Source organism: Andrographis paniculata, unplaced genomic scaffold, assembly GCF_009805555.1.
Source record: "Andrographis paniculata isolate CXL003 unplaced genomic scaffold, ASM980555v1 Contig75END, whole genome shotgun sequence".
Taxonomy (NCBI): Eukaryota; Viridiplantae; Streptophyta; class Magnoliopsida; order Lamiales; family Acanthaceae; genus Andrographis; species Andrographis paniculata.
Genome location: NW_026137612.1, coordinates 2,097,072 through 2,121,810, shown reverse-complemented (window position 1 = coordinate 2,121,810; position 24,739 = coordinate 2,097,072). Strand labels below are relative to the sequence as shown.

At 31.9% G+C, this 24,739-nt stretch overlaps 2 protein-coding genes across 2 annotated transcripts; both read right to left on the bottom strand.

The window, feature by feature from the left end:
- Positions 1-415: 415 nt before the first annotated feature.
- Positions 416-1,864, bottom strand: LOC127266271 (uncharacterized). Its single transcript, XM_051296459.1, has 3 exons — positions 1,778-1,864; positions 1,153-1,699; positions 416-1,059 (listed from the first exon to the last, which is right to left on the bottom strand). The coding sequence occupies exons 1-3, from the start codon at positions 1,862-1,864 to the stop codon at positions 416-418; spliced, it is 1,278 nt and encodes a 425-aa protein (XP_051152416.1).
- Positions 1,865-12,870: 11,006 nt separating this feature from the next.
- Positions 12,871-17,699, bottom strand: LOC127266249 (beta-glucosidase 24-like). The gene is made up of 10 exons (XM_051296434.1): positions 17,418-17,699; positions 17,108-17,242; positions 16,897-16,974; positions 15,774-15,861; positions 15,259-15,681; positions 14,938-15,155; positions 14,532-14,563; positions 14,327-14,429; positions 14,095-14,203; positions 12,871-13,317 (listed from the first exon to the last, which is right to left on the bottom strand). The coding sequence occupies exons 1-10, from the start codon at positions 17,608-17,610 to the stop codon at positions 13,062-13,064; spliced, it is 1,635 nt and encodes a 544-aa protein (XP_051152391.1). The 5' UTR covers positions 17,611-17,699; the 3' UTR covers positions 12,871-13,061.
- Between the last annotated feature and the right edge of the window lie 7,040 nt (positions 17,700-24,739).

The following is a 24,739-nucleotide window of genomic DNA, read 5'->3' as shown; positions in this document are numbered from 1 at the left end:
GTATGAGATAATCTCTCACACAAACAAATTAATCCAAAATTAAAAGGCAAGTTAAGGTTAGGTTACAGGCCATCGATCCAAATAAGGCTACATGCAGCCTTTACAAAAACAGAATTAAGGTCCACCAAAGTTCCAGCAAACATAGAACCAAAAAAACAACAGATATTCAACAGTAGCAGATAATCAGCAAGACAACAAGCGGCATGCAGACATTGCAAAATCTCCCCCTTTCCCCAGTGATCCCCTTTTCTCCGGTGGTGCAGCAACATTCCCCCCTCTCTCCTGCATCTCTCCCCCTTGCGTGGACAGATGCCAAAAGAGGTTGGGAAGCTTAGAGAAAGTCAGGGATCTTCTCCTCCTCGTCAAGGCCGGAGGCAAATCTGGGTTGAAGGTGCAGAGCACGAATTATCTTCTTTCAATGTTCTCCTAAGGTTGAACGAATCGAAGCTTGTTCCTGCAATACTTCAAGAAGTAACCTTCGGGCTTCCAAAAGCTGTCCCGACGGATCAGCTGGAAGGGGTTCTTTGAAGTCGTTGAAGAGTTTATGCAAATTCGACCTTGGCTTGAAGAAGGTGGTATGAATTACGTCTTCCGTGGGTTCCGGAAGAATGCCATTCTCCTTCAATAAAAGAGTAATAAGAGCTGGGTATGGGAGGTTGGTCTTGTCAAAGGATTTTCCCCGGGCATACTTCATCATCCTTGAGATAACAACAAAACCAAAGTTGATGTCAGCACAAAATTTGTCAATGCAAAGAAGTAATTTACCCATCTCATATCCAATGTTAGTCCAGTTGCTTGTGGGAAAAACATTCATTGCGCAGAAACAAAACAGGCATTGAAACTTCATGGTCAGTTCTGTTGCAGCCAAGCCCGATCGTCCAAAATTGTCGGATTTCCATACCGATAGCCGTAGTGCAACCTCTCTTCTGGATTCTCTGATCAGAGCATAAGGAAATACTTCTGGATTGTCTGTTGGAAGCTTCAGCAAATTGTTGATCACTTTGGGGCTAAGCTCAATCATTTTTCCTCGAACAAACGCTCTATGGAACCAAGGACTTTCTTCATCCAAAACATCCCGTGTGAGATTGGCATAGAAATCTTGGACTAACTTCGGACAATAACATTTGAGTTATACTGCCCAGTGTCGCAAACCTTTCATCCTTACGAATGTAAGAAAACCAACGTCTTTGTGAAGTGGATCGGTAAAACGAGCCTCTGGTACCAGCTTCCGATTGACCAAAATGTCGTACTCGAACAACTCTGCAGCATCGTCAAAATGTGTTACATCCATCGCTTCTTCAGCCGTGACTGGTGAGGGTGTAACTTTCCTCTTGCGAGATTTTGATTTCTTTGGTTTGTGTTTTTTCTTTGAAAGGACTTGCTTGCTTCTTTTCTTCGAAGGACCGGGAGAATCAGCAGACACTTTCCTTTTCTTACTCTGTTTTTCAGTATGGCATTTTTTCAGTTGGGCAAGAGGAGCATTGTTGGAATCATCAGACTTGATTTCCACTTCAGGTGATGTCGGCGTGACCACAACATTTTCATGTTCCATTCGCTCAGATAAGAGTTTGTCAACAGTTCTGTCAGTGATCGTATTGAGACTTTCATCTGAGAGAGAAAGAGAAGGATCAGCAGTGGCACCTTCATGTGTTATCGTGGTTTCCTCAAGGTGAATGAGAGGAGCAACCGCTTCGATCCTCTGTTCTTCAGATTCCAGGGCTCATTCAAAATGTATCAAGGCTTCTTCCTCAACATTTCTGGGTTCAGGTTCAACAACCTCTTGTTCCTTTCCCACGTCTTCTTCCTCAGCGCGATCAGTCTCTTGTTCTCCAGAAATCTCATCCTCAAGGCCATCATCTTGCATTTCTTCGAGGATTTTTTAAACGATTTCCTCAGCGTCATCTATGTGACCTCCAGGAGAGTGAGAAGTTACAATGTCAGTAACTGCAACCTGAACTTCCTCGCTTGCTTCAGGCGGAGTTGGAATCTCACTGACTAGTTCACTGGAAGGAGGAGAAGAACTGATTCTCCCACCATGGCGCCCACGATCTCGGTTCCTCCCACGTCCACGCCCACTAGCGACTTCTCTGCCAGTCCTTGTTTCCCCTCCGAATCGAGTTCGCACCATTGTTTTTCTCAGAGAGCAACTCGCAAGTGAGAAGAGTAACGAGAGTATTGAGAGAGAGTGTATGTTTAAAATCACATTTTTCGCATCGATATGAATTCACTAAAAACGAGAGAAAAGAAGTAACTGTTTGAATTCTGAATTTAACTTTGCTCTGTATCGTCAGTTCCCATAAGGCTGTGATGACAGCCAACACTACGGCGCAGAGCCGTCAAATCAACTTTTGGGGTTTTAAAAACCTTCTCAGAATACCAATATTATTCCTCGATCAGATACTCTCCTTTTACCAAAAGTCCTTCTTTTTGGCATTTTCAAAATTCCTTTTTTAAAAAAAAAAAATAAAATATCCAATCTCCAATTTTCATCCAAAGGAAAATCAAGAGCATAAATTGGAGATATTTATTTATTCTCCCATGCATGCAGCATCAATGAGGACTTGAGCATATACCCAAATCCCTTCGGAGCTTCTCGAATCGATCGGCATCTAGTGCTTTCGTGAGAATATCAGCCTTTTGATCATTAGTTCCAATATGCTTCAAATCACATACTCCATATTCCACCAAGTCTCGAATGAAATGGTACCGTATGTCGATGTGCTTTGTTCTTCCATGTTGAACGGGATTCTTGGAGATATTGATGGCGCTTGTACTGTCACAAAACAAAGTGAACGAATCTTGACCAATCCCATAATCATGCAGCATTTGTCGAATTCACAACAATTGAGCACAGCAATTTCCAGCAGCTATGTATTCAGCTTCGGCAGTGGACAAAGCAATGGAATTTTGCTTCTTCGAACTCCAGCTTACAATGTTATCTCCAATATAAAAACATCCACCAGTTGTGCTCTTCCTATCATCACAACAGCCAGCCCAATCCGAATATTTAAACCCGATGAGATCAAGACCAAACCTGTTCGAATACCACAATCCAAGCTCTGCAGTTCCTTTGACATATCTGAGAATTCTCTTTGCAGCCTTCAGATGTGATTCCTTAGGTGTAGATTGAAATCTTGCACATACACCAACACTGAAAGAGATGTCTGGATGACTTGCAGTCAAGTAAATGAGACTTCCAATTATACTTCTATACAGTTTCTGATCAACTACCTTTCCATCATCATCTTTCGACAATTTCTCTTGTTGTCCCAAAGGAGTTCTAACACCTTTTGAATCTCGAAGTCCAAACTTCTCAACCATGTTCTGAGCATACTTGGTTTGACTTAGAAAGACACCATCTGCAAGTTGTTTAACCTGCAGTCCCAGAAAGTAATTAAGCTGACCTATCATGCTCATTTCGAATTCAGCTTCCATGAATTTCACAAATTCATTCTTCAAGGATTCAGCGGTAGAACCGAACAAAATATCATCAACATACACCTGTGCAATCATCAAATCTTTTCCCTTCAGCTTGATGAACATCGTCTTGTCATTTGATCCTCGAACATATTCATTCTCCAACAGATAATTGGACAATCTTTCGTACCATGCTCTGGGTGCTTGCTTTAATCCATACAAAGCTTTCCCCAACCTGTAAACATGATCTGGATGGAAAGGATCATCAAATCCCTTTGGTTGTTCCACATACATCTCTTCTTTAATCCATCCATTCAAAAATGTTGTCTTGACGTCTATCTGGTAGAGAGTAAAACCCAAGGAACACGCAATAGACACCAGCAATCTCACTGTTTCAATACGAGCAACAGGAGCGAATGTTTCATCGTAGTCAACACCTTCAATTTGTGTGTACCCTTGTGCAACTAACCTCGCCTTATTTCTGGTGATGTTTCCTTTTTCATCAGACTTGTTCTTGAAGATCCACTTAGTTCCACTGACATTCACATCAGTTGGTCTTTCAACCAGATACCATACTTGATTTCTTGTGAACTGGTTCAGCTCATCTTGCATTTCATTGATCCAATATTCATCCTTGAGAGCATCATCTACTGTCTTTGGCTCAAGTGTGGAAATAAAGCAATTCATACGAGACAGATTCTTGAAATCAATTTGTTTACCTCGAGTCAGTTGACCACCCATTGGATCACCAATAACTGCATCAATTGGATGATTGTGTGAAACTCTGAAACCGTATCTTCTCACTTCAGCATCATATTCAGTTTCAACAGGTTTTTTATTGGTTGTTGTTACATCCATTGAACATTCTGGTTCTGACCAATCAAATCTGATAGAACTTTCTGTAGCAATATTGTCACCAGTCTGTGGCAGATCATTCTGAATCTGAGGAATGGTTTGAACATCTGGAGGATTCTGAGTCACCTTAATAGGTGCATTTTTATCATCATCATCATTTGAGTGTATAGATTTCTTCTCATAAATGGTATTATCGAATATCACATTCATGGATTCCATCACTTTTTTGGTACGATTGTTGAATACTCTGTAAGCTCTCGAGTTCAGAGAGTATCCCAAGAATATGCCTTCATCTGATCGAGTATCAAACTTATGAAGCTGATCCCGATCCTTAATTATATAACACTTACACCCGAAGGTATGAAAGTAAGAAACATTTGGTTTTTTCCCTGTCCAGATTTCATATGTTGTCTTCTCTGTATGAGGTCTGAGATAAACTCAATTAATTACATAGCAAGCTGTGTTAATAGCTTCAGCCCACAGATATTTGGCAACTCCTTTGGCATCCATAATCGATCTAGCCATTTCTTGTAAAGTTCGATTCTTCCTCTCCACTACTCCGTTCTGTTGTGGAGTCTTTGAGGCAGAAAATTCATGCTTGATTCCCAATCCATTGCAATAACCAGCAAATCTGATTTTCAAATTCCTTTCCATGATCTGTTCCCAATCTATCAATTTTCGACTTCTTTTCATTCATGAGTCTTGTACCCAGTTTTTCAAAAGCATCAAATGCCTCACTTTTCTCACGTAAGAAATCAACCCATGTATATCTCAAAAAATCATCAACACAGACCAAGATGTACTTCTTTCCTCCAAGACTGCAGACATCAACTGGACCCATCAGATCCATATGTAGCAGCTCCAAACAGTTGCTGCTGAACCGTTGTTCCAATGAGGAATGTACAGCTCTCTTCTGTTTTCCTCTTGCCTAGTCTCCACAAGTAGTACTTGGGATCTTTGAGAATTTGGGTAATCCTCTGATAGCTCCAATTTTGCTAATCCTCAGCAGATTCTGTGGATTGACATGACCCAATCTGGTGTGCCACAGCATAGATTCATCATCTTTCAATATCAATGCTTCCATTTGAGGATATTCCAGCAAATAACAATTGTTCTTTGATCAAACACTAGTCATCACACATTTGTGTGCAATATCATAAACTTCACATGAATCTTTTGTGAACTTTACGTGTAGATCGTCATCACACAGTTGACTTATACTAATCAGATTTGTGCTCAGTCATTCTACGAAATAGACTTTTGATAATCTTGGAATCCCTTCTTTTTCAAGAACACCATAGCCACTGATCTTTCCTTTTGCTCCATCGCCGAAAATGACTTCTCCACTTCGGTCTTCGACAAAATTCTTCAGAATTCCCTTTTGGTTAGTCATGTGCCTTGAGCAACCACTATCAAAGTACCATCGATCAGCTCTGGTAGACTCTTGGCTTTACAAGATCACATTGCACTCAAGCTGTTTCTGAGTTTCCTTAGGCATCCACACCAATTTGACTTTTATGTTCTGTTTCAAACCTTCAGTAGGCCATTGAATGTGTCTTCCATTGATAACATCTTTTGCCAGCTTCAAGCACTTCACAGCCGAATAACCAGGATACATGTAGTACTTGCAGTCAGTAGGTTGTGACAGCTTCGTCTTATCATTCTGAATTCCTCTGCGGTTTTTGTTTCTGTTTCTGCTTCTTCTCTTCCTTGAATTCTGTTTCCAGACTTGTGTTGATTTCTTCTCTGGAAGTTTGACATCAGTAAGCAGACCACCTCGCACAAATGTATTTGGTTTACTTTGAGATGATTCACAGAAACCTAATCCTTTGTGATCACCAAATGGTTTACCAATTGAAAGGACTTCATCTAATTTTTTCTTTCCTTTCCGAAGTCTATCATTTTCATCCTTCAACTTCAGATTCTCATACTTCAACTTCTCTGATTCAGCAGATTTATCATCAATAATCTTCATTAACTTCTCAAGTTCATCTTCAAGTTTCTCCTTTTGATCTTCCAAACGATAAATGGTATCCAGAAATTCTTTATTTTTCACAACTGCTTTCTTTTGTTCGAGTACCATCTCTTCATAAGCCTCAATCAACTCATCAGCATCAAGTTCCCTTGACTCATCAGTAATTTTAGAACTGGATTCTTCCTTTTCATCACTGGACTCATCAGCATTTGCCATGAATGCTACAAGTTCATGACTTTCAGTCTGTTCATCACCACCAGCAGATTCACCATTTTCATTGTCACTCCAGGTAGGTTGATATGCTATTTTCTCCATTTTCTTTACCGTTGGGCACTCAGATTTAATATGTCCAACACCATCACATCCATAACAGGTAGGTTCTTGAACCCTCTCTGGTTTTTCAGACACCACAAACTTCTTCTTAAATCCACCATCGAACCTTTCTTTTGGCTTGTTGTATGTAGTTGCTTTCTGCTCAGGGTACTTTCGTTGAGAACCGGATGCACCTCATCCCTGATAGTTATTTCTGTTTTGAAACTTCCCAAACTTCAGCTTGGCAACTCGTTTCTCATTGATCATTCGAGAAAGTTTACGGCTCAGCAGTGCCATTTCTTCATCAGACTCAATCATCTCCAAGTCTTCAGCATTCAGAGCCACACTTTTGGGTGCTTCATCTTCGAGATAGTTCATTTTATAGCTCACTAATGTACCATACAGTTCATCCAATGTCATTTTTCTCAGTTTTAGTGGTTCATCGAGCATAATCACATTGGGCCTGAAATTTTTAGTGAGACTTTTAAGCATCTTCCTCACCGGTCTCTTTTCTTCAAAATGCATTCCAAGAGCTTCAACTTGATTCACAACATCCATGAATCGGTTATGATAAACAACAATAGTTTCATCTTCATTCATCTTCAGTATTTCAAACAAAGTTTCAACATGATCCAGCTTCGATTCTCGAACTTGCACAGACCTTTCGAATGCATTTTCCAGAATGTCCCATGCTTCCTTAGCAACTTTGCAGTTTGATATTAGCTTCACTTGCGTTTCATCTACAGCGTTGAAGATCAAAAAAAGAGCTTTCGAGTTGGCGATTGCAGCAGCCTTTTCATTAAGAGTCCATTCTCTTTTTGGTTTCTTCACAAGAGAGACGATATTGTCTTCATCTTGGATGGTCTTCATGGGATGAGACCATGCAGACTCAACAGCTTCAGAAACATCTTTTCCTTGTAACATCAGAAAGGCTTCCATTTTGTTCTTCCAACTTCGATAACTTGTTCCATCAAACAGTGGAGGTCTCAACGTAGATCTACCTTCTTTACTCATCTTTGCAAACTGTGAAAGAATCTACTCAGAAACTTAGAGAACGCTGCTCTGATACCAAATGTTGGAATGGAAATAAGTGCTACTCCAATAAATCCTCGTACACTTATCCAAATGGGCCAACTCCCGAAGCGTAATTATATCACAGTTATAACACCGACTTGTCAATAAAATAAACGAAAGGATTTCAAAGCAATAAATAACAAGTTATTTATTTACCCGATTCGGATATAAACCATCCTACATCCGGAGGATACCAATCCATGAGAGGTCCATTAATCAGTGCTGATTATGGACAAAACACCCAAACCTCCTTCAACCCAAACTACAAGCTAAACACCTAGGAAATTCCCTCCACATGCATAAGTTGTTACAAACGCGTACTAACAACTAACACATAGCTGGGCTGCTCAGAGTTCGAATGTTCCCATGATCGGAACTCCGATCTTCCTTCGACCATCAAACTTCTCCGGCTGGATAAAGTGTAAATCACTCACTTAGTACATGGAGGTGGGAAGGGAAGTGCTTGAAAGGATAAACACAATAATTCTCTTACTACCCAATCTCTCAAAATCACTCTCTCACTTAACTTCCCACAAAACTTCAAGCTATGTTAAAAAACACACAAAAAAACCATGATTTGACATATAATATATTTCCTTTGATCCAACCAAGGTATCGTGTGGTATCAAATCAGTTCAGAACACAAAAAGACAAATTCAAGATGTCCATATTGTCTTGAGCAACCACCAAACTTGAAGGGACAAAAGGGCTGCTTGATTGGACTCCACCAACAAGCCCAGAGTTGCTGTTTTTGAAAGCCAACGACCACAGAAGTAGAAAATGGTTTTGTCATTATGCCAAAAATAGATGTTGAGGTTTGAGATTAACTTAACTATCTACCCGTAATTAGCAAAACTTCATCAAGTCCTTGTTTATCTTTCCTATTAATCTAAACATTTAATTTTTTATACTATCTTTTATCATACTTAATAGAAGTTTAATATTAGAAAAAAATTCATAAATAGCATTCAAAAAACAAAATATGAGTGTATTCGTCAATATTTGTATCTCATGTCTGTTTATTATCGGAAACAAGTTTAGTGAAGACATCAAGATTTCATCAATCGTTTGATCTAAATCAAATTTAAATTTGAAAAAATTTTCAAATAGAAACAGTTTGTTTAGCAAAGATTTTTCATTTACAATTTTTTCTAATCTTTCCTGCAAAGGAATACAATTGACACAAAGTCATATTAAGGGAGGAGATTGAAACAAGAATCCGATGAGCACAAAGCGAAGGAAAGAACTGATAAGTAGCACTGAGTTTATGTTCTCTCTCGCTCACCTCTCCCCTTAAAACCCATTGAATTATATAGTTAAGGGAGATTTTTGGATAAATCAACAAAATTAGGAGAAGACATACCTTACCGCAAGAAGGCGGAAGGCCAAATACGGGATGATAATTATACAAGGGAAATCCCAATTTTTTTACTCTCAAGAGGAAGAGATCTTATGAAGAATACAAAGTAATAATTATGGTGAAATGGATGAGATTTGGGTTTTCAATCATATCTATATCAGTTTAGGTGGATCCGGGTTAGATGGGTTCGAATTGGACTGCAAATAAATTTCTAACATATTTTGATCCTGATCTTTTCTTTGAATGTAATTACTTTAAATATATATTTTCTTCGTCTCAATTAATATACTTTTTTTCTATTATTTTCATATGTTCTTATTACGGTTAAATTAATTCATATACAAATATCAAAATACTACTAAATTTTAAAAAATTTATTATTTATATTGTACTTGTAAGACAAAATATGTCAAAATCATCTTAAACATTTCTGCTAACCAATAAACTACATTGTAAAACAATAAAATAGTACATTTCATTGGAACAGGGAGTATATGTCAATAAAAAGAAAAAAAAATGTAAAACTTATGAGTATATTGTAGTAAAAAAGAATCTAAACATAAAAAATTGAACAAAGTCCGAAATAAAATAATCAGTGTGTGTTTAAGAGTTTGTATTTTGGATTTCTGTTTTAAATAATATAATTTTGAATTAGAAAAGTTTTTGATATAATATAAATAGATATTGATATGGTATTTTGAATGTTAAATTGATAATTAAGACGAAATTACTTTTGTACCACTTGTGGTTCAAAAACTTTGCATTATTATCCCTTATTATTTAAAATTTTGCAGGAGACTCCTTTGTTTTTTTATTTTTCTTTGAAATATTGCACAAAATTCTTTATTAGGGAATTTTATGTAATATTTTTAAAAATATAAAGGAATCTCAGGCAATTTTAGGAAATTATATACAATATCTTTAAAAATACGAGAAAGTCCTATGTAATTTCTAAAACACGGAGAGTATGATGTTGACTTTTCAAACCACAAATAAATTATAAATAATTTTGCTTTAATATATAATATAAGAGAAATGTTAGGGTGCTGAATTTGAAAAATTAACACCATGCTGATTCTCCAAATCAGCACATGTAAAATATAGAAACAACACATGTTTTTATTATATACAATATGTGTTGTTTGTAATAAAAATATGTGTTTTTAGTTCATAATTATAGCGTATGTTGTATGAGACTATTTCATGTGCTGAAATCAAGTATTGTATGTGTTGTATGAGACTATATCATGTGTTGTTAGATTATGTATTGTATTTGTATTATATTAAAGTATATTATGAGTTGTTTATGGTAACATCGTGTGCTGTAAAATAGCACATGGTGTACTATTTAGTACAGTAATGAATTTTAAATTCAGCATTGTAGTCGCCGTGATAATATAAAATAAGGAATATGTATTTCATTTATTATTTTTAAGAGGAAGTTTTTCAAGAAATTTACATTTTTATTATAATTCAAAACAATTGTATGCAGTTCAATAATTTCTTTTACAATTAGATTTCTGTAAAATGGTGTATTTCACATTAAAAGTCCTGATATATTTAAAGGAACAACATCCTATAATTTTTTAAGTATAATATTTGATTTAAAATTGCAAATATATAATGGTATGGCATGTGAAAGGAATATTTACGATGAAATCATTATTATACATATATATATATATATCAAAAAATAAATGTTAGTATATGTCTTTTTGAAAACAATTATTCTCTTACTCTTAATTATTGTGTCTGAACGAATAAAAATTTACGAGAAGTATAATTAATAAATAATTAAAAATATATATTAATGAAATAATAATTTTTTGATATAAATAACTATATATTAAAATTAGATAATTAATTAATTTAATTAAAATTAAATTATATAATTTGTTTTAAAAAAGAAAATTATATAAAATGCGAAACACACCGAAATGATAATGTGAATAGAGTAACTAAGACAAAAAAGTATATATATTCGTGCGATATATACATACATATATATATATATGTAGACACTTAATTATTAACAATAATTGAATAAATCCAAAAGGAATAAATTGAATAAATCCAAACGGAGTAATGTTCACACGTGTTTTTATTCACAGCTTACAATAATTACATTGGTCTAATTTTAATTCAATAATTCCTAATTGAGTAATGTTAGGAGATTTTTTTTTTTTTTTTAATCATTATTATAAATATAATAAAAAAATATAATATAGATTAACATAATATATCAAATATATATTATATCCTTACAAAAAGATAATAATGTAAGTTGGACTCGATGTCTAAACTAATTAAATTACTCAATTTGAAATTAAGTACCAACAATTTAGCAAGACGCCAGCGAACAGCTACAAATTGATTCAGCATGACAAGTAAAAAAACAAAAGCATGTACAATAATTCTGTAAATAGTAAGAATATAGATATTCTTCCATATAAAAATAATATTTTTAAAAATACATTAATTAATACTTCTTCCGTGCACACAATAAGTATACATTTACTTTTGGCGCGAAGTTTAAGAAATAATAGTATTTTAATTATAGTGGATAGGTAAAAGTAGTGTAATGATATTTTTGCCCTTACTTTTTGGTATAAAAGTAATGATGTGATGTAAAGTAAGGGTATTTGTGGAAAAAAGTGGAGTATTTAATGAAATGTTTACTTTGTAATTGGACGTCCCAAAATAAAAATATGTATACTTTGTAGCTGGACGAAGGGAGTATTAATAAATTGTAAATTGGTTAATTGTGTCGGGTTCGAATTGAAAATTTCAAACCTTGTCCGACCTGTTTATTATCGTGTCAAGTCCGTATTGATCCGTATATATAAGGGTCAAAATCTTTTTTCCAAACTCAATTATTACGTGTTAGGTTGGTATCAAATTATTGTGTCATGTTAGTGTTTGGCAACTCTTATATATATTAAATTGAAATAATTATTTAAGTGGATATAATTATGTATTGATGTTATGTTTTAAATATAAAATTAAAATTTAGTATAATATAGTGGTTGAGTAGGACTTTCAACAAAATAAAAGTAAAATTCAAATAATTTCAAATTTGATATTTTGAGCTTGAGATGATTGATCTCTAAATACCAAACGTAATTATTCAAATAAAGCGAGCAAAATAGGGAAGAAATGTAAAGTGGTGATCTTCAATAGAATTTCCATTGAAATCTTGACGAGAATTGAAGATGTCCGTCTTCATTACTGGTGATGCTTAATGTTAAATGTCCTCAAATAATCGTTCTTAACCTCCATCGTTCGGTTATTTCAATATTGCATTAATCGTCTAAAGTTCCTTGCTTTGTGGCCGGAGCAGTGGTTGCAATGCCCACAGAATTGCTTGATAATCAGCCACTTTCTTCAACCCACCGACCCCCACTGAACCGGTTTTACGGATTTTTTTGCAACAATAATTTTTTGTACCGTGACTTTTTGTTACAGTAAAAAATCTGTAACAAAGTTCATACAAAATGCTGTTTTGTACAAATAATTGAAATTTTGTTACGAATTTTTTATCGTTACAAAAAATCAATATTTTGGTAGTGTGTGATGACTATACAGTCAGTACAATAACAACCGACCTTTTTTATATACTATTTAACACCAACATTTTAAATTGTAGTATTTTCTTTAATAATATAGTTTGGTTTGTCTTTATAACACTACAAAAAAATAATATATTTGTAACGGAATTCCGTCCCTAAAGTTCACGTAGCTAACCTAATTCCGTTACTAATTCCGTTTCTAATGTAATTAGTAACAGAAAAAGTAGATTTAGAGACAAAAAAATTTTGTTACAAAAATAATTTTTTCTTGTAGTGTAATTTGTAGTATTATTTTTATAGGTATAAAATAATTAAAAAGAAGATAACATAAAAATTCATCGAACAAACACGAAGAAACATGAAATACTAAATGAAGAAGAAACAACAACAGATAACTAACATATTAGCAAGAACTAAGTTGCTAATATATTTATTCAGACGACACAATAAATCAAAGACAAGCATTGGCCAGTTAGCTCAATTGAACTCGTTGGTGAACCTAACGACCTTTTCTCTTTTTGGTGGCCGCATTGGCGGTGTCTTGAACAATTTCCTCCTCCGGCAGCCGTTTGGGTATTGGGATGAGATCTCTTTTAAGAAAGTTCATGTACCAATACACCGAGTCCTTGGGAGTTCTCTCGTAGTTGTTAAGGTAGTCGACAAAATAGAAGCCAAATCTCACCGTGTATCCTACGGTCCACTCAAAGTTGTCAATCAACGACCACGCGTAGTACCCTTTCACTCGCACGCCTTCACTGCATCACCACACCATACGTTTAAGTATACCGTGTGTGTATATATATATTATTTGATAGATCAAAATGAGACTTTATTTAAATAAAATTTTTCGAAAATTTGTTTGTTTTTAGTTGTAAAATAATATTAATACCATTCAGTTTATATAGTTTCCGATAAAAATATATATTATTATATTTTTTTATAAGATATTATATTAAAATACTATTTAAATTAAAATTCGAATAAAAAAACTCAACTCAAACCAAACCAAACAAACCCTCAGGGTATATTTCTTTGGCTTTTCTTCCAAAATTTTTACTACTATTTGAATTTAACATTTTTTTAAATATAAATATTTTTTCTCACAAAATATTAAATTAAATATTATTTAAATAAGAAAACCAAATTAAATCTTTTCAATCCAAACTCAAAGAAATACCGTTAGAGTTTTAAAATTTTAAAAATAGAAAAGGTTTAATAAAAGATAAGTATAAAAATGATATAAATTTTTGTCAGAAGTTGTGTTGTATATAGAAAATAAGAATTTAATATAATATTTTAAATAAAAATAGATATTTAATTTCATACTATTATTTTGAAGAAACTATAATTGATAAATAGTATTAATAAAATTTTCGAAAGTATAAATGCAATAATTTAAGTTTTTTTTTACGTGATATTTTGAAAGAGAATAATAATAATAAAATAGATTACCGTAGATAGTATTAAAAAAATGGATTGAAAGTGCATTTGAAACAAACTCATTAGAAAGATAAAAGTGTAATACAACTTACTCCATGGCTAGCTTTATGTAACCCAAATGTTGAACATGGTAATCGATTCTCTCCGGATCCTGTCGGGCTTGGCTTACCAATAGATTCGGATCGTTTACTTCATCCCTACCTATGTAAATAAATAAATAAATAAATAAATTAGAAAAAAAAAAAAAATATAGTATATGGATTGGCTTTAGTATAAATTGAATTATTTGATTTGCATATGCATATGCAGCTAGTATATATATACCATTCTCCGTTATGTAAATGATGGGATCGTTATACGTTGCTTGTGTATGCTTAAGAAGTTCGTATATGCCCCGTGGAACAACGAACAGCCACTTCGACCCGGCCTGAATTTATAAAACAAGTTATTGTGATATTCGATCGAACATTTTTATTCTCAAATTTAGTCTTAATTAATTTAAAGCATCGAACTATATATGTATATTTACCGGTTTACCGATCGGGACGCCGTCTCGTTCAGCTAAAAAGATTGTACAAGACATGGATTAATTGTCTTTTACTTGATGGAAGTGATATTTAATTAATATATATATATATATTCCCTTCATCCCGGTGCAAGGTCGCCGTTTATTTTTTGAACGTAGATTTTTTAATATTATTATTATAATGGGTTGTAGTGAAAAAGACATAAATACCCCTATTAGTATTGTTTAATATAAAAGTAATGATATTTGTATAATATAGTGTAAGTTGAAAAAATATTTATTATGTTAGGTAGGTAGTATAATTACTAAATTAGAAAATTGTAACCTTGTTTGGGGACGGACGAAAATAAAAAATGGCAACCTTTCAATGGGACGGAAGGAATATATAATTATTAGTGGTACTACTTACTGATAAATTCAGTTTGTTGATCCGTGTAATAAGAGGGCGGCGTGTCCGGCGGATAGACCTTGTTGGCAGCCCAATTGGTGGTGTAATAATTCATTCCGATGAAGTCGTAGGACCCCCTCAACAGTTTGGACTGTTCGGCCGTAAACCGCGGTAGGCGGTCTCCGACCAGATCCTTCATTACCTGCGGATAGTCCCCCGTTACAACGGGTGCCGTAAACCTGATTGATTAAAAGCAGACAAGGAGAAAGTGTATTTATTATTTATACACAAGATAAGTTACACAAGACAAGACAAGACAAAAATTGAAATGATTTTGATTACCATCCCCAATTGAAGTCGACGGCTCTGGAGGCGGCGTCGATGTCATCCTGAGTGTCGGTGAAGGGCTCGAACCAGGTGGTCATGTTGGTGATGCCGATCTTGCCGCCTTGAACGGCCTGGAAGAGGCGGCGGTAGACTTGGACGGCCCGGGCATGAGCCAGGAGCAAGTGATAGCCCACCAGGTAGGGCCAGGTGCCGGCGTCGTTCGTGGGGGCCACCAGCTGTCCCGGCATGGAACGGTGGGACAGCGGCCGGAGATCGTACTTGGACTTGGCAAGCGTGCGCGCCACGCTCGGCGGAGGGGAGGCAACCATGTAGTAGCCGTTGATGGCGTACGACCAGGGCTCGTTGATCGTCACCCAGAACTTGACGCGATCGCCGAACTCCGCAAAGCACACTTCTACGTACTCCGCAAAGTCGTCTCTGACAAAATCGAAGTCAAAATTGAAATCGAAACCATTTAGTATCTTTATTTAGATATATAGAAAGATTATAGATTGGTTAATAATTCTTACACGATACGAGGGCTTAGGAAGCCACCATACTCATTTTGGAGGTACAGCGGGGTGTCCCAATGGAAGAGGGTAACGGACGGCGTAATTCCTGCAGTATCAATGTCACTTGTCACTATCTACCCTGCCCTGCCCACTCCTCCACTCACAATCGCTAATCATTTATGACTCGGGATAATGTCGGATATTGGATTTGGAGGTAATGTCAAAATATTTATCCTTTTAATATAATATTTTCAATTCAAAAAACAAAAAAAAAAAAAAAAAAAAAAGAAAAACAGTTATTGTTAAATAAATTGGGTGTATTTATTGGGGTTTGAATTTTGAGTTAAAAATTTTAAATTGAAATAGTTGAAATAATTGTATAATGTAATATAAATACGTGCTCATTTGATGTTTTGAATATAAAAATAATTTTTAGTATAATATAAAAAATAAAAAATAAATATTTAATTTGTTATTTTTGACAGAAAAAAATTGAATAAATAGTGAATTTGGGGAAAATTCCCAAACAAACACACCCTTAAAAAAAACTTCAAATATCAAAAGTATGTTTGTAAACAAACCTTTAGTGTTTTTATTTTTGAAATTTTTGTTAGTTATTAAAAATTGTTAAAGTATTATTAAATTACTTTTTTTTAAAAAATATTTTATAAGAAAAAACAATCTACTTCTTTCATCAGCTAGATATACCATTTTTTCTTTTTTCTTTTTTGTCATAAAAGCATATATTTTTTTGTTTATAATTTTAAAAAAAAAAAAAAAAAAAAAAAAAAAAAAACTCACACACCTTTTAGTTTTCTATTCTTCAATATTATACTCATTTGTAAATATGATATAATTATTCACACACTAATTTTATCCAAAATAAAAAAATCACTTTGTTAACTTACTCATCTATCTTTCATAATATATTTTAATTTTTCTCACAGTCAATTACTATAATATTAAACTACATTTGTATTGACTCAAAAAAACGTAGTTTTAGTAGATAAAATAACTTTTATTGACTCAAAATATATGTAGATTGTATTTCAAATGAAATTGATGTTATTTTTAATGTTTTTATAAATTATATGACAATTAAGATTTATGAAATTGATGTTATTTTAATGTTAAATCTTACCATTGGCGAGCAAGCAATCGATGACCTCGTTGTAGAACTTGATGCCTTCTTTGTTCTTGCCCCCGGCCAAGTTTCCACCTAAATTAATTACCTCATAGTCATACTTGTTAACCACATATAATTCATACTAGCTTAAATTAAATTAAAATAGAGTTAATTATAATTTTTTTTTTTTTTTTTATGACGCGAAAAATTATCGAGAGTATGTTACCGGGCAATATTCGAGGCCATGATATGGAAAACCTGTAACTATCAACCCCTAGTCTCTTTATGAGCTGCACATCTTCCCGAAACCTGTGGTAGTGGTCGATGGCCACGCACCCGTTGCCGCCACCCTCGATTTTTTCTACACCAATAGGAATACTAGTTTTTTAATATATGCCATAGAAGAGCTTTCAAGTGAACTTGTGACTGTAAAATTATGTTGTTCATACTAAAAATAAAAAATAATAGTTGATGAATGAGTATTTATTACTTGGCCGTTAATCTGTTTTGACAGCTCTAAACATATATAAATATACCTGGAGTGTGGAGGGTGATGGAGTCCCACCAGGAGAGGGCGCGGCCGCCCTCGTTGTAGGCGCCCTCGATCTGATAGGCGGAGGTGCCGGCGCCGAATACGAAGTCGGCCGGGAAATTGTTGCGGGTGAAGCCGGCATTGATGTACCTGTCCACTTGCTCCTGGATCTTGCTAAGGTCATACTGCTCACCCATTAATCAATTGATTGAAGAAGAAAGGAGGAGAATTTTAACTATTACTGAGCAGCAGTAGTCTTGAGAGTGAATGGTGATGGTGGTGGCTATTTTTATAATGGACGGGCTGCCATGGATTACCAAATAGATCAAATCTCATGCCTTTCTTTATATTATCTTTTACTTTTCTTCTTCTTCTTTTCTTCTATTTTTTTTTTTTTTTTTTTTTTTTTTTTTTTTTTTTTAATCTTTATCCATTTTCAGACCTTTTAAATTAAAGTAAACGCGTGTTTGGATTGTCTTTTTTAAATTTTAGCGTTTTTGCTATTTTTGAACGACCTAATAATTTGCATGTAAAATTTAGTTAAAAAATGGTTTGAATTTGGAATGTTGGATAGATAAATTTGATATAAATATATATTAATTTAAAATTTTTAATATAATATAAAGAATGAAAAAAATTATTCTTTTTGTTTTTTAAGCATCATTTTTCGTTTGTAATTCTTCAAAAATGTAATAATAAAAAATGAAAAATATTTTATATAAAAGTCAAAAAATCAAAATATTCATTATAAAAATAAATATATAATAAAAAATTAAATATTCAATTTTTATATTTTTGAAACAATTTTCCGTATCACGCGCAGAAATTATTAAAAAAAAACACTATATGAATGGAGCCAATTCATTTAATATTTTTAGAGTAAGAAAAACTTAATAGTAAAATTATATTAAAAAAATCCAAAAAAATAACACACCCAAGAAACTATGCAGTATTAAAAAAAATGATACATAAAAAAATAATAATAATAATAAAAATAAAGTCTAGAAGTTAGTTTGCTGCCACCGTCCACATTTAAAACGCGCATGCCATACTTTCTTCGTCTTTGAAATATATGTTCAAATATTTAAATAAATTTAAATTTAAACGAAAGATAAAATAGTATTTTTGATTGTGCACGATTAATATGTGTAGTTTTAATTGAGTTTATATAGCCTTGTTATGCAATAAAATACTTTTATATTTCAATTAAATATTACTTCCTTCGTTCTAGTGTTCATTTCTTTTATTTTTATATGTCCCACATATTCTGTCATTTTTTAAAAAATAAAATAAAATTATACATTTTAATCTTATTTTAATTTTTTTAAATTTAATAAAACTAATTAGTTATCTTAATTTTAATTTTAATTTAAAATTATTTATTAATACACTTCCTAAATTTTCGTATCTACTATTAAAAAAAACACAATAGCCGAGACAGAGAGATTAATATATTATATTATTATGGACATATAATATTAATATTTTTTAATTACTTGATAAGTAAACTGATGCATATAAATTGGATATAATTTTTTTTAATTATTATTTATAGCTAAAGTTATCCTTAAAATTATTAAGAAATATTAATACTCCTTCAATCCTTATATGATGACCTTTTTAATTAGAAACGTTTATTTGGGTAATGTAGTTTAATAAATTATTATATTATTTTTATATGAATAGTATTGTTGGTATTATATACTCCCTTCATCCCCTATTTATCTATCCATTTGTTTTTTTCACGGAGTTTTAGAAATATTAGTATTATATTGGGATAAAATAGAAATAAAGGTAAAAAGACTAAATTAACCCTATTAGTATTGTATGATATAAAGGTAATGACATTTGTGTAATATATTGTAAATTAGAAGGGTATTTTGTAATGTTAGGTAGATAGTACAATTACTAAAAAAAGGAAACGAATACTTTGTTATGGGACGGACCAAAATGAAAAAATGGATAGATTGTTAAGGGACAGAGAGAGTATATTTTTATCATTATATTCCAATAAAATATATACAATATAGATCTTCGTAAATAATAAAATTCTATTTATACAAATAAATAAATAAATAAATAAAATATATATTCATTTATATTTAATTTAAAACTAACTTTATAAAAAATGAAAATTTTAAATATATAGATTGATGAGATAATATAAATAAATAGGGTTTTGAATGGATCCTATTTGTAAAATGTTAAAAATTTAATTAAATTAATTTATATATTTATTAAGTATATTTAAGATAAATAAATTTACTAAAAATAAAAAAAGAATTATTTCTGAAATGAAAAACAAAGCATAAGAGGCCATAACGACGGGACGAAAGGAGTATTTCTTAATATTATTCCTCTAATGCTATTCATACTTAAATACTAAAAGAAAAAAGTATTTGTTATTAAATATTTGTATGTAAGTCTCATGTTGCAAAATTAGAAAAAAAGAATTCACACACAAGCATTTTCAGAAAGTTTAAAAATAAATTCGCATGGACTCTACCCTTATCGAATAATATCATACTTTCGAATTGAGATTTGGATAGTAAAATTTTTGAATTGAAATAATTGCATTATGTGATGTTTTGAATGTAAAATTAATTTTTACTATAATATAAAAAATAAAAAATATATTTTTAATTTGGATATCTTTTTTAAAAAAAAAATTGTGGGAATAATACAAATCACCCAAAAACACCCTCCATCCCAAAAAAGATGTCTTGTTGGGAGCGGGCACGGAGATTAACGAATAATAATATTTAACTGAAAGTTTGTATAAAGTAGAAGGTAAAATATTAAAATACCATTGCTAATGATTTTAAAAATTAGATTAAAGTAATAATTAGAGATAGTTAGGAAAAGTAAAAGTAATTTTGTTATAAAGTGGGAACCACAGTTACTAAATAAAGAAACAACACAATTGTTTTGGAACAAACGAAAATAGAAAAACAAGACAACTCTGTTGGGACGAGATAAATATTAAGTTAGTTTCCTTTTAAAGTTGATTAATTGCTTATTACCATTTTTCTGTTTTCACTTTTAGTGAAGAATATATATATATATATATATATTTTTTTTTTTATGCTATTAGTCATACTAATGATATATTTAATATTAATTCATGGAAATTTAAAATTAAAGAGAATATATAATTAGTTTTAAATTCAAAATATAATATTCAAACCAATATTAGATTAATAGCTCAAAAGCCAAAAATAAAAAATAAAAAAATATATGAACCCTCGTTAATGACTAATTTCGAAATATGTAAGAATCTGTTAAGGTGTGAGTTTGTGATTGGATCTTCACTGTTCACAGTCAAACAATATTTTTTTATTTATGTTTTTATGTTAGATTTTAAAAATTAAAATAAAAATATTTGAAATATAAAACCATACATTTATTAATTTAATTTATTATTATTATTATTATTATCAATCACAGACACAGCTCCCAAGTGCCAAACACAATTGTATTATATTATATATTTAAATTAATATTTCCTCCCCTTCTACCAACCATGTGGACGTCCTTATTAGGCTATATTTAAACTTTACTTGTCAGAATTAAAAATAAAATGTAATAATTGATGAATGCAAGTGTGCTGAAATTAATTAACAAAATTGTCCAGGATTTGGATTTTAAGTCGAGATTTAAATAGTAAAAATTTTGAATTTAAATAGTTGTATGATATAATATAAATAGGCGTTGATGTGATATTTTAAATGTAAAATTATTTTTTAGTATAATATAAAAAATAAAAAATAGATGTTTGATTTGATATTTTTTAGGGGAAAAAATTGGATGAATAGTGTAAATCCAATCCAATCCCCCGAACAAACACACCCGAAAGTAATCATAATAAATAATTAAAACCACTTGCCACATCCACCGCCATAGCCTTTAGTTTGAAATTTCAAATTAATTCCCCACTCTATTGTCATTATTTATTTATTTATTCGATAATTATTATAATAAGTGTCAACTAATCCCCTAATTTAATTGTTATTCGATTTCATCTTTTATTTATTTATTTATTTTATTTTTTTAATAAACCCCACACCACGAGGTAATTTTAAATATATGTGTACATGCATTTACAAATATAGGATTAGTGAGTTTGGGTTAGATATGAATGGATTTGAACACCTACCACATCATTCCATAATTAATTGCAATTCTATTTTTAAAAAAGTTTTGTAAGGTTTTGAGTACGGTAAAAAGAATTAAATAGATAATAAGTATATTTTGTCTAGAAAATAGAATTTAAATGTAATATTTTTATTCAAAACAAGATATTTGTATTTATTATTAATAAATAGTACGTGAAAACTTTTAATATATATATATAAATAAATATAGACGACGACTATAATGTTGAATAAAAATCCAGCTATGTGTTAAATAGCACAGTGTATGCGAACGGGCAAAACACGGTACTATCACAAATAACACACAATATAAGTTAATATAATACAAATACAATAAATGAATTAACGACACATAACACATAATATAGTCTCACACAACATACACTGTAATTATGAATAAAGAACACATACTTTTATTACAAATAACATATACATACTATGTGTAATAAAAATATGTATTGTTTGTTTGAATCCTTATTATTTCATATACAATACAAATGCATGAACGCAAAATTCATCGTGTACTTATTTTAATTATAATTTATTTCTATATATTTCATAACAAATTATATAATAATTTTATTTTATCATGTCATCTCACATGGTATACACTTACTATATATATATATTACTCCCTCCGTCCCGCATAATTTGTCCATATCGTTCTACATAATTTGTCCATATTTTTTTATTTTCGTCCGTCCCACATAACTTGTCCTTTCTATTTTTTGGAAATATAATTATGCACTTTAATCGCATTTTAAATTTTAAATTTATAATTATCTTAATTTTAATTAAACTATCTACTTATTTTAATCTTAATGTATAATTATTTTTACTAAATAATAATTATTTTTATTGATACACTTTTTAATTACTTACTAATTATATTTAACCCAAATTCTCGTGTCTACAGTAATAAACTCATATTATGTGGGACGGAGGGAGTAACATTTTGTTCTAGACTTGTTTAAGGATTACAAAATAAATTGATATTATATGTTAGTGGCCACTTATGTGGGGTTGAGCCTATTGAGAAGTTTACTTTAATGTTGTGTAATCCTTAACCAATGATCCTTAGTCGAATATATTATATTATCTTAGTGTCTGGTGACAGTTGGTCCGATTAAAATATAATCAGTACCCTAATAATAGCACAATAATATAAATTAAATAATACATTAGATATTAATCTATAGTACATATATAAAATAAATTTGACAGTATATTCTAATACTTTATTTGGTATGTATTGTCTATTATATTTTCATAATGCTTTTAATATTAAAATCCTAACAAGTGTCTTTTGAGAAGTGCTGCAGACAACATTGAAGTTAATTTATTTACTTGCTTAAGTCCAATGTCCATTAAATGAACAAAGTGTCCCTTAGATATTATCATATCTAGAATTTTGGTTGGAGTGTATTATTTTCTAACATGTGAACAATTGAAAGTGCGTTGTTACAGATTGTGCCAACGTCCCAGGAAAGATAGTGTGTATGGTTATTATCCTTTGAATTGAAATATTGTCCGATGGCACGGATAAACCTACCAAAAATATCGAAATATTGATTCGTATAAAAAATGCCGAAAAATTTGGTAAGGTATCAGTATCGTACCGAAATTTTTGGTAGAGTATCGATATGAATTTTCAAAAAATTCGGTATTTCGGTATTAAACGGTACCGTTAGAATTTTAATTAAATCATTTAATTATTAATATAAATATATATTATTTTTTGAAAAAAAATTATCCAATAACACTAACACTAAGTCAGTAATAACGCTAAAGGGCAAAATTGGCAGAAAATTTGTAACCCTAAATTTTCAATTCTTCTCCAAAATTCAATTTACTTCACGCATACAATCATACAACCACAAATATAATACAAGACACGATTACACACGGCGTCCGCCGCCCGCCTACCTCGCCGGATCCGCCCACCTCACCGTCCGTCCACCAGCCACTGGCTGTTCTTTTTATTTTATTGATTAATTGTATTTTAAGATTGTTTGGAATATTTTTTTTTTATGATAAATTTCGGTATAACCGGTATACCGATATTGTACCGAAATTTTTGGCATGCCGAAATTTTTGGTATAATTGGTAAATATCGGTACCGTACCGAAAATTTCTGTATATCGAAAACTTCGCTATGGTATCGGTATGATTTTTAACATAGAAAATAGTTTGGTACGGTATACGGTATGACCGTTTCGGTATGATATACCATACTGAACCATCCTTAATTGTCGGTCTCGGGCTAGTGTATTTGATACACTATATTTTACATAGTATCAGAGTTGGGCAAAGGCTGCCATTGATTGCTGTCAAGATTGTTGTGAAGAAGATCAATCAAGTTTCAACAATTGATACAAACAATCGGCGGCTAGATTTGGCATGAAAGTGTTGAACCAAAGCAATTATAAGGTATGGTGAACCGTGTATAGAGTCGTCCCTTGTTGGTGAAGATTTGTGGGACATCATTTATGGAACAGAGACCACACCACTAAGATGCCGCAACTAAAAAACAGTGGAAGCATCGGATGCCAAGGCGGAGTTCATGTTGAAGAGATCCATCTCACATGGATTATTTGAGCACATTTAAAGTGCAAGTCCACAAACGAAATATGAGGAACACTAAACAATTTGTAGAACAATAAAGAAGTTGGAAGACTCCAAATAGTTGAGAACGAGTTGGCTAACACAAAGTAAGGTGGTCTCTCCACATCACAATTCTTCTTGAAGATTAAAAATTTATGTTTGGAGATTACCTTGTTAGATTCCAATGAGCCAATATCTGAATCATAGATAAGGAGGCATATTATACGCGGTTTAAATTTCAAGAATACATTTCCTTTGTTAATCTACTCAAGGATGGCAGCAACAAATTTCATTGGAAGAGTTCTAAAATCTTCTCTTCTCGCAGTAATTTTTAGCTTGTGAAATGGTTGGGGGACGCCTTATAATAATAAAGGACAAATATTGTTGTCTGGAAAAGGAAAGATCATTAGAGGAGAAAAATAATTTCAAAAGAACTAAAACAGAAGAAGATGACTCACCTAATAGGGAGAAAAAAAAAAAAAAAAGAGTTCAAGTGTTATTGATGTGGGAAGTCGGGACACATAAAAAGAAATTTCCGAGTAAAATTGAAGTCGATCAACACACAAAG

What these genes read in the sequence shown, in the direction of transcription:
- LOC127266271 (XM_051296459.1), bottom strand. Translation starts at nt 1,864, where the DNA reads ATGCAAGATGATGGCCTTGAGGATGAGATTTCTGGAGAACAAGAGACT. An exon ending in ACGTGGGAAAGGAACAAGAG is followed by an intron (nt 1,700 to 1,777) that starts GTTGTTGAACCT and finishes TCTGAAGAACAG; the next exon opens with AGGATCGAAGCGGTTGCTCC. An exon ending in TACATTCGTAAGGATGAAAG is followed by an intron (nt 1,060 to 1,152) that starts GTTTGCGACACT and finishes TTTTGGATGAAG; the next exon opens with AAAGTCCTTGGTTCCATAGA.
- LOC127266249 (XM_051296434.1), bottom strand. Translation starts at nt 17,610, where the DNA reads ATGGGTGAGCAGTATGACCTTAGCAAGATCCAGGAGCAAGTGGACAGG. An exon ending in ATGGCCTCGAATATTGCCCG is followed by an intron (nt 16,975 to 17,107) that starts GTAACATACTCT and finishes TAATTAATTTAG; the next exon opens with GTGGAAACTTGGCCGGGGGC. An exon ending in TCAACAAACTGAATTTATCA is followed by an intron (nt 14,564 to 14,937) that starts GTAAGTAGTACC and finishes CAATCTTTTTAG; the next exon opens with CTGAACGAGACGGCGTCCCG.